This window comes from Montipora capricornis, chromosome 4 (genome assembly GCF_036669925.1).
Source record: "Montipora capricornis isolate CH-2021 chromosome 4, ASM3666992v2, whole genome shotgun sequence".
Lineage (NCBI taxonomy): Eukaryota > Metazoa > Cnidaria > Anthozoa > Scleractinia > Acroporidae > Montipora > Montipora capricornis.
The window spans coordinates 1,531,601-1,545,593 of NC_090886.1; the positions used below are offsets into that span (position 1 = coordinate 1,531,601).

At 40.3% G+C, this 13,993-nt stretch overlaps 1 protein-coding gene and 1 pseudogene across 2 annotated transcripts in view; one reads left to right on the forward strand and one right to left on the reverse strand.

The window, feature by feature from the left end:
• The window catches only part of LOC138045105 (uncharacterized), a 12,226-nt gene extending 10,392 nt beyond the window's left edge, over window positions 1-1,834 (reverse strand). Inside the window, exon 1 of one of the 2 annotated variants that reach the window (XM_068891497.1) lies at window positions 1,790-1,834. In XM_068891497.1, the coding sequence (XP_068747598.1) occupies window positions 1,790-1,814 (25 nt within the window). In that variant the 5' untranslated portion in view covers window positions 1,815-1,834. The remainder of the gene's footprint in view (window positions 1-1,789) is intronic. The other variant, XM_068891498.1, reaches the window with a different exon arrangement.
• Window positions 1,835-4,884: 3,050 nt separating this feature from the next.
• LOC138045109 (dapdiamide synthesis protein DdaC-like) lies at window positions 4,885-10,753 on the forward strand (annotated as a pseudogene).
• The last annotated feature ends 3,240 nt before the right edge of the window (window positions 10,754-13,993 follow it).

Genomic DNA, 13,993 nt, shown 5'->3' on the forward strand with positions numbered 1-13,993 from the left:
AGCCGTGTGGGAAAGGAAACCTTTTTGAAGTCAAGTGGAAGGTTCAACTGCCACAAAGATCACTGTGTCAAAATCCGGAAAAAGGAAATCTTCTTGACTGTTTGAAATATTTGTTAGCAAGATTCAAACAGTTTTACAAGTTTATGTAACAGAAACGAAATGAAAAACTTGCTAGAGAATGTTTTATCAAAATTTCAAATTTAGCGAGCCGCACAGCAGGCTGTACTGTAGAATACAGCCCACTAATTTGGCCAATCACAGTGCACGTACTACCTGAGAGATAAATTAGTTTATTGATGTGTACGTTAATTCTTAACTAGCATAACGCCCTGAAAGAAGTTTTAAGCCATCACTTCAATGCATCAGTCTTATCTTGGGTGTTTTAAAGCTTTCTGAACTTAACTCCTAAATAACCTGCCACTTATTTGCATAAGAATAATATCTGTATCCTGACTTGTTCTTCAAAGAATGCCACCGAATGCTAACAAAGGTAGCAAGGTATTCCGCAGTTACTCCACTTTCTGAACCACTAAGCATCAGTGTCATTCATTTACACATGTCAAACACAAAAAGGTTTGCATGAAAGTAAAGACACCGTCACTTTCCCTGTCATTTATGGACCTGCAGGTTACTCAGCAAACAGATTGAAAGTTAACCACCAGATAAAGTTAGCCTGTCCTTTGAACAATAATTGTGACCTGAGGACCATTTCTCAAAAGATCTCCCTGAAAAGCCACTTCAGAAACAGTGAATTTTGGTAGGCTTGTCTTTGAACGTGTTTTCAAGGTAACAAAAGCAAATTGATTGTGGAGTTTGATGGCTAAAAAGCTCTTCATTTTTTAAGAAACAGAGGAAATTGTGACATCCGAAAAGGGCCGAAAGATTCCAGGACTTTCGACAAACTGGGGCCTGGACTGAACTAGAACTGAATCTACAAAAACACAATAATAATATTATAATGAGCTAAATTTTCCATTCCCTTGGTATTTTGTTAACTAGAAGTTGTAATTTAAGTTTCAAGCTTAAGTGCAATTTTCCATTTGTGAAGCATAGAAAAGATTCAAGACATTTTGATCTCCACAGAGCAATAACAAGAAAGATGAAAGACTAGTACTATCAAACATGCTAAAAACTGCAAATATTACATGATCTTGCATGTATAAATTAATGAAGCTAGTTGTTTAAAGTTAAAAAAAAAAATTAGCAGTAGACAAGCCACCTTTGTGGCATGATATGGTGCTGCAGAGAGAATTCCCTTACAGGAAGAAGTTCCTCTCCACTAACTGAAGTAACAATCTCTAGAAAAGTGAGTAACTGGGGGAATATTGTGTGTGGATAATGAGTTGAGGGAAAATCAAAGCCAAAAGTTGGGGTTTGTCTGTAATATAAGGAAGAGACATTCACAAAGCAAACTCTCAACATCTTTAATTAAAGTTCTTAAATTCACACAGAGATTGTTTTATTTATTAACCCTATCTAGGGTTGAGAGTTTGCTTCGTGAATTTCTTCCTCGTTTTACAGACTAACCCTAATTTTTTTACTATGATTTCCCTCAACTCACCATCCGCACACACAAGATTTCCCCCAATTACCCGCTTTACTAGAAATTATTATTTCAGTTGTGGAGAGAAACCCCTTCTTGTAGGGGGATTCTCGCTGCAGCACCACAATCATGCCGCAAAAGTTGCTAGTCTACTGCTGTTTTTGTTTTGTTTTTTAACTTCAAACAACTATATAAATGAATGAAGCTCTTAAAGAGGGCAAGAAAACACCTATAATATTGACTAACCCGGCACAGGCATCATGGCGGACATCAAAATACGAGCGCATCCAGGAAACTGGGGCTGAGATTTACGGTTTTGTCGGTCGTGTAAGTGCCCACTATTGTGTCCCGGAGCATACATGCATCTGTCCTTCACCTGTCGTAGGACTCCCGTCCCGAAACTTTTAAGGCTCCTACCGGATGTCACAAATCTATCTGCATCTTATGAACGATGGGATTTTAAGTCATCAAAATTCACAATTATTTAGCTTTTTGTGATTTTGAAAACACTTCAAAAGAACAGCGTATCGAAACAAGCCGCTTCTCAGCCCAAAACGTTTTCGGGACTTTCGAGAAACGGGGGCCTGATAATAATTCGTCACTTCAACCTTGGAAAGACGACTTTCCGATCATTTCATCTCTTTCTCGTTGCTTCACATGGGCGAAGTATTCTATGAATAATTAGCACGAACGGCATTAAAACTCACGTTGTCGTCAGCCAAAACATTAAATTTGGTAGTTTCACGTTATTGAACTTCATGCCGAGGATGATGCTCGAAAACGTAGCTAAACAAATAAATGTTTCTAGGGCGTTGCTGTTGACACAGCCGTCTTCAAGTCCTTTTTCAACCCCCAAGTAGGCGTAGCTGTAATAAGTACTTACTTCACCTGCAACGGCGATGATGGGCTTGCGTCCCATCCACAGCAGGTTTTTTATGCATCCTTTTGAGATTTGGTACATTATCGATATCTTTTTTTTTGTTCACAAATAAAAAAATTGCTTTCCTACATGTTCGATCCGTTTCCTTCTGAGGTTGATTAAAACAGCGAAATGTGCCGTTTTTGTGGGCAATGCTATAAGAAAACTAAAAGTGTAAACAAATGCAGTTTCACACCATTACTTTGCCTTTCTATTAAAAATATGCAAAACGTCCAAACTTTTGATAATTTTGCCGATTACATATTAGTCAATTTTTGGCAAAAGTCTTAAGTATGTACCGTACGGAAGACAAAATGAATACACTGTGAAATATATAGGAAGAGCTGGGGGTCCCGCTAGTCTAGGAACTCTACAGATTACAGGGTCACATTTGAAGGTATGCCACTCAAGCGGCTAGCCGGCTCGGCAGTGGCCTTAGTGCTTTAAGAACGTGGTAAATATATAAGAGAGTGGCGGCGGCTGGGTGGCTCGGCAGTGGTTTTAGTGCCGTAAGTGCGTGGTAGATATATTAGAGCGTGACTCGGCGGCTCGCAGGCTCGGCAGTGGCCTTAGTCAATCTTTGAATGGCTCGACGGTTCGTAAAAAGTGTACTTAACGAAACCGTAAAATGAAAGCTTAGAGTGCTTCGACCTAATCACTGAAACAAGCGCTTAGGCTGAATCAGTAAACGAGTGCTACATTCTTCAAATGATGTCGTAAAAAGTGTAGTTAACCGAACCGTAAAATGAGAGCTAAGAGTGCTTAGGCCGTAAGAGACAAGCCATCGAACCGCATACACTCATTCTTCTTGACTGGCGAGCCGCCGAGCCGTCGAGCCGCATACACTCATTCTTCTCGACTGGCGAGCCGCCGAGCCGTTTTATCTAACATGTAACCGTAAGTGGCCCTGTATTCTGTAGTTTAGCTGGAACCAACATTTCCTTTCCTCGCTTATTACTACCATACCTTTTCAATCCTATGTTAAAGCATTAGCTCATTCAAGCACACGGTTCATTAATCAATTCTGCGCATGTGCATTCCTAGACCTGTAATGCTTTGTAATGCTTACCATATGTAAGACATTTAAAAAACAGATTCTTATTTCAGCCCAGCGGTACGTGAAAGAAAAGTTCGTTTTTGAGAAAGAAGTGTTTAAAGTCAAATTGTAGCATTCAAATGGCTCTTTTGTTACCATGGTTACCTACACGTCACCTGTATGGTGCGTTTTCTTTGCAATTATTGGTGTTGCATTTGCCATTATATAAAACAATTGGGTAGACTTAATCCTTCCTTTGTTGCACGCGTTGAAACTGGTTGCAGAGTCGTGGATTCAATTTTCTCGAGGGGGTGACTTCTGCACGTATTTGTTGTTGTTGTCTTTTTCCAGTTTAGCAACGGTGATCATTATCCGCTATCTTGGCCATCAAACTGTGCATGCTCTAAGTATTCAAAATATTGGGTAGACTGAATAATCAAGTGAAGTTCGATTGTCCGGGTGAGTGAGGTGTTGAGACGGACCGTTTAGGATGACATTGACTGACATTTCGACAACCTGAGCGGAAATCATCCTCACAGTCATGTGATTTGTGGATATTTGATGTGATTGGTCAACTAAGTGGAGCATGGCGAATTCCAAACCCCGCGCAGTCTCAGTAGGAGTCCGTTTTTGTAACCTTTGCAGATTCAATCTCAATCTCGACTCCAGAACTCTTCTCTTTTGCGCATGGCTAAGTCAGAGAAGAGCACTTTAGGCCTATCCGAGTAGAATGTATATTGGGTCAGTTCGCGGAAAAAGAGACGTGTGAACTGCTATTTATGTTCCAAATGGTTTCCCTAAAGGAACCGGGTCATCTCTGGATCTTTCAGTCATGCTATATTAGAAGAATTTAAAAAAAATCCTCTGTGATCTCTTTAATATTAGCGACGGAAATGCCAAAAATGCCGCATTCGTTCGTTTTAAGATCTTAATTGTTTTCAATTAAAACAAAGAAAATATTTTATCTTAAGTACTTAACAAAACCGCTAAACGACAAAAGCTTCCTTCCTGTGAATTAAATAGTCAAATTAAACGACCTTTAACTGGAGAATGGTGCTTAAGTCACTTAGGAGAGAAGATGGGGTTGAAGTCAATAGTGCATGCTATTCAATTTAACTTCAAAACAACATACCTTTCGCGATATTTCAAAATTCCGGTCGGCATGGAAGTTAAAAGCCCTTTTGAGCCCATATCAAAGATGGCTTCACTTAAAATAACCTGATCTTAATGTCATAGGATACTCTTTAATATTGCTTCAAATGTTCCGGAAATAGGTAGAAATCACTGCTATTGTTGATTTAATAGCAAAACGTCCCGGCTAATTAAATGCTCAAATAGAGATTAAGGCAACAATAAAACAATACGCTCAATCTTGTGGTGTGGCAAGGTGCAATTTACGTCATTCGCAGTAAATTGACCTGAATGGTTTTGACCATGAAAGCGCTAATACAATTAAGTATCAAGCCAGGAAACAGCCCCGCTTTTAACACCTCTCCAAGGAATACTAGTTTTAATCGACTTTTCTGAGTCGAATCAACATTGGCACTGGTTGACGTCTTTTAGCATCTTACAAGCTTTGACAACTCAGCTGGAATTAGAGCTTAAGAAGGTAAACTGTTAAAATCACCGCATAATATGCTATTCAAAGGGATTCTTTACTGGAGATTCGTTTCATAAATAGGTCAATTAACTTGACTTACTTGTCCCACTTCACTACAGCAAAACAAACTTATCATTAGCTGATTTAGCACCCAATGCTTTGCTTTATTTTATTCCTCTCAGTTAAAAGAAGGATAAAGAAGTCTTTGCATAAATTGGTTACTGTCGTGTTCAAAATGTTAGGAACTCTCTTCTTTTTTTGTGCTTAAAAGGGCCTTTGGATTCAGAAAACATAGGTCAGAGTAATGCTTTATCAAAGTGGAGAGAAATGACAATTACACTCAGCCAATGCTTGGCGGCATTCATATGTTTGTATTTCATCTCTATAGCTCTTGAAACATTCATCCGTTCCACCACTAACACTACGATGTTAAAGTAGACAACCAATACAAGATCTCAACTCGATCTCAGCTCAGATGGCATGGTTGGCCATGAAATGGGAGTTAGGAAGATTATCGAGTTTTGCTAAGCTACTAACTGTTGAAGTTTTTGCAAACAAGCTTAAAAAACCTAGGTACTTTGAACGAGATTCGAGTTCAAAGCCGTGCGATCGTGCTGCACTTGCCGCTATCATGCGAGCTATCAAGCAAGCTATAGCTAAGAGCTGGTCAACTCGCAAAGCAGCAGCGCAATCTCGAATCCCGTTCACTACTGGTTTCTTTAACGATTACTTGCAACCGCTTAACTTGCTTGGCTATAACTGAACTGCCATGAACTTTCGTTTCATGATTGGCTTACAGCTCAACTCAGCGTTTAAAGCTAACTTCGAAAAGATCCTAAAGACAAATGTTTATACTTGATTGAAAGGTCTACTGATTTTTCGTATTGTGAGTTCAAAACATCTACCCAAGCCGTAATTGTAATATTTGCACTTTGAGTAAAACGAGATCCAAACGTTCATTGATCATTAATTTGGCAGGATCATGTTGTTATTGTTCAAAGGAGTGTTTTCTCTGCCTTACTGTACTGTACACGCTGTAGTTTGCAAGGAAGGCTAAAATACGACAAAAATTAAGATTATTATTATAATTCATGGATAAAATTTTTGTTGTATTTTAAAAACGTGTTTAAAAATGACAAGATTCAAGAGAATTCTGCGGTGTACCAACCCGGCTGTCTTTTTTTATCGAAGGGTTCCGCAAAGGTTAATTGCCATAATGGGTGTGGTTTCGAGGATATATGATTTGGTTCTCTTCAACATCTTGCAATTTAAAATATTCTCAAAGTTTCCTAACCTTTGTTCCTTCAGATTTGACATCGAAAAAAATCAACGTCCCTTCTTAGTTCGTCATTAAAGCTCTCGTCGTTAAAAGGGTTGTCTCAATATTGCTGTTTTTCAAAGAAAACCGAAGAGATCTCACCTCTTCGAAATCAGATTTTAATATCAGACTTCTGCTGGGACGGTATGCATTTCCTTAAAATATGTAATAATTAGCCAGGATGGCTACACTGATTGATTGGAGAAGGTAAGCGGCTGTCCCCGCCCTATTTTTAACCCATAGATCGTAATATCAATTTTTTTTACTTCTTTTTCATGTGATCCAATAATCCAAGGATTTTATGCATATTTATCGTCACAAGCCTTTTGTGTAAACGTTGCTCACCTCTGTACCATATCTGAAAACTCTAGGCATTAAAACTAGTTCGGTTTTTTTTTTCATTTTTTACATTATTACGTCCATGGATGGACTTGAGCATCTCCGGCCACCTGTTAGGTGATCAGAGGTAAAAGGAAAGCCATTTTAGATTTGGTCGCACGCGTTATCCTGAGCTGCGATTGGTTCCTTTGATTGTTTTCGCTTACTATTATTGGCCTAAATAATTACTTTGTTTAGGACCTCACGACTCTCAAAAAATGCTCTATTCACAGAAAACGAAGACTCATCATACGACATTATGAAAAATTCACATTCTCTGCATGAACTATCTTTCGGGATTGCGTTAGAAACGTTGCAGAAATTTATTTCATGTCACGGAGCGTGCAACACAAATATGGCTCTTACAAATTCTCGTTCTCTCCGACTATCTTTATTTAAACACACACTCGCCACGTACTGTCACCTTAGCAAATCAAAATGCGACGTATATGATTACGTCACAGGTGTATATTTGACTTTAATTCAAGCCATAGTTAATAGACGAGAATGGTTATGAAACCCGACAACTTTCTTTGTTGTAGGTTTTTGTTCTCTTTTTTGGCCTTGACCGTGCACAAAACACAATAGTTGTTTACTCCGTACTGAGGAACTAACCAATAGAAACGTGTTGGTTACGTAATTTATGAATAGTGTATGAGCGCAAAACAAAAGAATATGCACGGTCGTGGACTTTCCAACCTAAATCTTGGCATATTTGTTTGCTCCTTTGATGTTTGCCGAGCTTCCAAATCAGTCCTCAGTATTAACTATGTTTAAGCGTAATAAAACAGAAGCAATAAAAAAATATAAAAAACAACAACAAAAAGAGCAAGGCTAATTGGACAACGAAGTTGAGTGTAGGAATCTATTATATAAAGCCAATATTTCGAAAGGCACTGCCTTGGTTCGTCTGGGTTGCTTTTGAATCCATGAAGCTGAAGAAAGGCTCTCTATAATAGATTCCTTCGCCGTCCAATGAAGCTTGCTCTTTTTGGTTTTTTGGTTTTATAGTGGAAATAAGTATCTAAAAATAATCAAGTCTGAGAAAACGATCATTCAAACCAAGGGTGCTTATTGTTCACTCATGGTCATAGATCTAGACTCCTGATTTATGGTATTCAACGTTTTATCATATTTTTCTAGGATGTTGGCGTCTAGTCTATTGTTTACACGAACTTCATTCAGCCAAGGAACCCGAAATATTCTGTGTTGCATCGTCCAATCACGATCCTTTGCTTCACAAATTGTCGAAAGTGATTCATACTTTACTTCATTACAACCTGAAGATATCGCACTTCAATTCAAACATCAACTGGCAGGGAGAAATACCTGCCTGGTTCCCAAGGCAAGGGATTCCCAGCGTTCCTTGAGTCCGCTCGTAAGGGACTTCCATACGCCCTGAAGGTTGACTCAACTGATCAAGTGAGCGTTGAGAAGTGGGGACAGCTTTGCCGTGATCAGCTAAACAAGGCACTCCCGGAATATAACGCTGTCCTGTTTCGTAATCTACCGTTATTTGAGGCAAAGGATTTTGCCAAGTTCGCATCCAGTCTTGGATACAAGCCAACCGCCTACGAAGGAGGAACCGGAAATAGGTACCTGGTGGAAGGAGAAACAGAAGTTTACTTTTCGACCAGTGACCCCCCGGATTTTAACATTGAGTTGCACAATGAAATGGCGTGTTCACCTGTTCACCCGAAAAAGGTACCAAATTTTAAATCAAATCCTATTCTTCAAATCCTATTATCAAATCCTATTCCCAAATTCTATTCTTTATTCGTCATCATGAACCACGGAATATATGTCCACTCTGTTGTATTTTGTACTCGTTTTTTTTTTTTTTAAAAATAGTTCATCCATACAAAAAAATTGACCGGCTTTATGCAGAAGTTCAGATTCCAATCACCAGTTTCCTTTTTCAGTGCCGTCAATAACTATAGCGGAAAGGGTTAACGTGTCAACTTTGTGAATGGCAGATTTCACTCCACTTTGTCGGCTTCTGTTTCTAACGGCCCAAAATGTTGTTTCGTTGATGCAGGTCATTTTCTTTTGTTTGACTGAACCAAACGAAGAATGGGGTGGAGTGACTCCACTTGTCAGAAACAGTGACGTATTCGCCCAACTTGATCGCGCAGTTGTCAAGAAACTGGAGGAAAAACAGATCCGCTACACGCGATATTTACAGGATGAAAAACACAAACCTTACGCATCGTGGCAGCAGTCCTTTATGACCAATGATCTAAAGGTATGGATGGTATCAACTCAAGCACGACTATGCAAAGTTCATTTATTGCTCATCGCAAAAACAAAAAAATTTACGTTATGAATAGCGTCCCGATGCAGGCATGATTGTAACCTGCTCGAGAGGCAAAACTAACAAGATGGCGGAAGACAATAGGGTTAATGGTTGCGCACGTGCTTTATATGTTTTTTCAAACTTCATTGCCGTACTCTGCATAAGAGCAACGTGAAATGACCAAATCGTAGGCATACAATGGTGGATTTTTCAATGTCTTTGCTTATAATTAAAGGCCGTTTTTTCCGACATGCAGAATTGCCGCGCAAACAACCTGCATTATTTTCCCCAAAAGCTTCCCACGCTTTCAAAGTTGATCGAGCTCTTGTGGAGTCTTGATCCAAGAGAAGATGTGATACCACGTTAGGCACGGATCAGTCTTCTGCCAGTCATGCATGCAAGCTTTCGAATGTACCTTCTAATATCCAGCAGTTCCGTTACTTTGTTGTCATACGTTTCTTCCCCTCTTGCTTTATAGAAAGTGGAAAAATACCTAGAAAGAGAAAATTTCAGTTACGAGTGGGAAAAGGTTACCGGAAATCTGCTCTATTGGTACACACTTCCGCCGCTGGCTACTCATCCAATCACAGGCCGTAAAATTTGGTTTACGCAACCTAACGTGCATCATAACACGTACTATAAGGAGTCACCTATGTTTCAGGGTGTCAACCTGCCTGATCATATGTACCCAACTCACACGCTTTACGGTGACGGAAGTGAGATAGAACCGGAAGTCATCGAGCACATACGGGCAACTGGTTGGCAAAATGCTGTGGGATTTTCATGGAGGAAGCGAGATGTTCTTGTACTTGACAATTTGGCCGTTCAACATGGCAGACTCAGTTTTCGCGGAGACCGGGTGATTTTGGCTTACTTAACTGCTGAATAAGTCAAGTTTGACCAGCAACGCCTTTCGGCCATGGCTTTATTTCGGACAGGGAAATGAGTTTATTTCATAATGGTCTCTCAAAACTAACTTTAGTATGTGACGTATGTGAACCACTTTAAAAAGACACAGGACAGGGTTGACGCAAGGGTACAATACGTATGAAAGCTCCTGGTCTTTTCGAACATATTTTAACCATATTATATCTGGAAGTCCCTTCGTTTTTGTGCATTATAAATAAACGTTCCGACAGTGAATATAGCCACAAAAATAGGAAAAACAAATTGCCTGCCAGGCATAGTCCTGTACGCTGCACAAACCAATGGACAGGAGAAACGTTAAGCTTTTAGACGATTAAAGAGTCGCTAGCCAGCCAGTTTTGTAAACTAGCTTTTAACTTTGTATGTAGCAAATTTTTTTGACGAAAGTTTTTGTTTGGAGATTTGGTCAGTAACCATGGAAACAAAAACTAGAGGCCTCAGGGAACACAGGTAAAAACGTGTTTCCTGCTAACCATGATTCATATCTCCAGATCAAGTTCCCTTTTTGTATGCAAAACTGCCGGCTAAAGAATAGATTGTTATTCAAGATGTAAGGTGATATAAAGGGAAAAAGTCATTTTCTGATGACGTTTCAAATGTCACAGGTGAACCTTTCGTAAGGAGTATCAGGTTGTAGAGCATATTTAAAAATAGGACCTGTGAGATATTATGTTTACCAGTTCAATTTTAATTCAAGTAAATATTAAATTTACCATTCGAAATGAATGGGGCTTGCTTCTTGGCTGCAAAGTCGTACGTACCCAGTCTGTTCCGAGAGCAGATTCCCAGGTCACATCCTATTGCTAAGAGCAGATCGGACTTGCTCCAGTCTTCCTTCTCTGTTACTAGCTATCGTGGGTGCCCTGTGGACGAGGGTCCAAACCACAGTACACTTCTGCTTCAGAGGATGATTAGAGGCGGAATTAAGGTACTGATTTACGTGGGTCAATGGTGACCTTTGTCGTCTCATAGTCCTTCACGCGAACGCCGGTGTGTAAAAACCGCATTCTTCCAGCTTTCCCCACTTCAAACGTGAATTGAATGATAGAAGCACTATAATTTCGATAGTTCACGAACAATTCTACATGATCATCGTTGTGATAGTTTCGAAATATTTGCGATTAAATGCTGATTGCTCTGGGTCAGAAAAATTGTTTGGATCAGGTTATGCTTCCAGGCAGGAAACAAGCGACGACGGCTATGACAACGACGACGCCAGACAACCATGCTATCATTTGTTAAAACACGAAAATAATCGTGCCACCAACCTCGTTCCCGGGGTCTCTCTTCTCTTCTTCCATCAATGGAGGCAGAGAAGAGAGAGGCCCTGGGAACGAGGTTGTCGTGCTGCACGTGTGGCACACGTTTTAACACATATTTTGCAGTCCTCTGCGTAAGGACGACGTGAAATCACCAAATTTGAGGTTTTGATGACAACGTAAGCATGCAACAGAGAATCTTTCATTTTCTATTTCAGTTACTCTGAAACCGCTCGTACCTAACTTCTTTGTCGCGTAGGATACGTCTCCCACATATGTTTTATGACGGCCGTCTCAATTCCATCCTGAGACACCCAGGTCAGTCGAGGCGGGAGCAAACGACGACGAAGGCTTCCGGCATCTTGTAAACTGACTGCCCCTGGGCCTCGGAGGAAGTTTCAGTTCTGCGGCGCGACAGTCGCTATTCAAATCGAATCCTGATTGGTTCATTTTAATGCCGGCGTTCTTGTTGTCATTGACTTCATTCAATCTATCCCTTTATTAACGTGCCTTATTTGCCACATGGCTCGAGTTCCTTTGTTCTCGAAGGGGATTATATTGAATATTCCCCGCCAATATTAAACTGTATGAAAAGCTGGTGGCGGCTTTTGATTGTAACAGGAGAGTACGGGGGTGAGTTATTCTCCTGCAGTTATCCCCCTGCAGTTATTCCCCTCAAAACATCAAATGCACTACAATATTACTGCACCAAATAACACTTCCATTTTATTGAATCATTAATAACATTATCTGAATTCATTTTATACAAGTTTCATTTCATGTTAACTACAACTTTGCAGTAAGCAAACGTAAACGTGGAACTAGATAAAGTATCCACGCTACTACGATCGAGAGCAATTTTCTTACGCGGAGGCTCACACGTATCCTCCTCCAAAAACGATTTCTTAGAAAGTTGCAAAACATCGGACACAGCCTCTCGTTCCTTTGAGCTAACTCTTTGATATTCGTGCAACAATTTCACATTCCTATGCCCAGTTCGCTCCATAACAAGTTTTTCAGGTACCCCCTTTGCTAAAGCTAAGGTACACATGGTAGCCCTTAACGAATGATTCATATAGTACCCTTCGAGATTTGCTTTCTTACACATATCAGCAACTACAGATCTCAAAGAATTTTTTCTTATTGGTGAACGAGGTAAACCAAATCTCATCACCTGCACTCCACTTCCGTTTCGGAGTTAAAATACACTGCCTCCAATTACATCATTTGGGCATTTACTTACATACTTCTTGTATAAACGAACTACGCATCTCGTCTGGATTCACAATGTTCTCATGCCGCTCGACAACGTTTGCCTTGACTTTGCGATGTCGTAATCCTCCAGCACAATTCTTTTCTGTGTCCCCTTCAATAACTTCCAATTGAGAAAAGACGGAGTTCTCTGTGTTCTTCGCCACTTCGAAGCGAAAAGTACTTGCCAAATAAATAAACTAATTAAAGTGTTAACCAACGTGCGAGGGTCATCTTCACCCAACAGTCCCTTGGACCACAGAATCTCTTCTTCGTCTCCTGATATTGGTTTTGCCTGTTTGACATTGACTCCCAATCCAGTACGTGTTAGAGCTTTCATTCGCGAGTCAATGGAATCTTGGAATAGTTTATATCTCGGATTTCGGAACATTTTCAACTCTGGCAAACCATTCTCTCTTAAAGCTCTTTGCAATCCAGCGCAAATCTGATAAAGCGTATTTAGTGGATACTCGGAACCGTCTTTCTTCTTTATTTCATGGACAAACTTACTGAGCCAAAACAGAGTTCCAAATCGCATAATGTATAAAGAATGTCATATCGGGCCCAACAATAAAGTCATCCGTTTTTCGTTGTTCCAACGGGAGAGAATTTCGCTCTAGCGCCCATTCGGTCAACTCGCCTACGTGCGAACTCGCCTGGGCCTTCTGGACAAAGTTGCTGACGCAGGCGGTTCGCTGCTCTGGCAATATTTTCTGGTTTAGGCAGAGCAGGCAGGCAGGCAGGCAGGCTAAAGCTGGTTTAAAGAGGTCAGCGACTGCCTTTCTTTTTACAGCGGCCACGATTTTGGCAGCTTGATGGGTTCCAAGTGGTTGCGAGTGTTTTTGGGTGGCCTGAACAAGTACTACTCCTCTGCGAGCCAAGATGAAAGCCAGTTTGAAGATGATGCTGTAGATGGAGAAGGACAGGAACAGGGTCTACTAATGATAACTCTGCCAATACTTCCATTGGCTCGGGGGAAAGGCTCTCCCAGAGACGGAGGAGCTTCGCTATTTGTCAGTAAAATAATGACTAAATGTCAGCTAGACAGCAAAACTCGCCCGAAGTTAGAATTGGAATCTCTCCACCCAAAGCAAACATTTTGTCATTTGTACCTCAAAATTTTTCTTTTTATGTGCCACACAAGATACGTAAAGCTCGCAAAACTAGCAATCAATTGAATTTGGTTTTATCAACGACGTTGATAATGTAAATTGACCACCGTACAGAGACTCTAAAATCTGACGTTTCTAGCGTTAGCCCTTCGTCAGGGCGAATCGAGGAATTGTGGGTCATCATCCTCTTTGTCATGGAAAAAGGCTTTTAACTGAACGCGGCGAAGGAATTTTTCATTATCTTGCTTAATATAAAATTCATTGGTGCGTTTGGACCGTTTAGACCGGTAGGAGAAGCAGGTTGTAGCAACTGCAATTGTATTTAAGCGTGTTAAGATTTAGATCATCACAGTT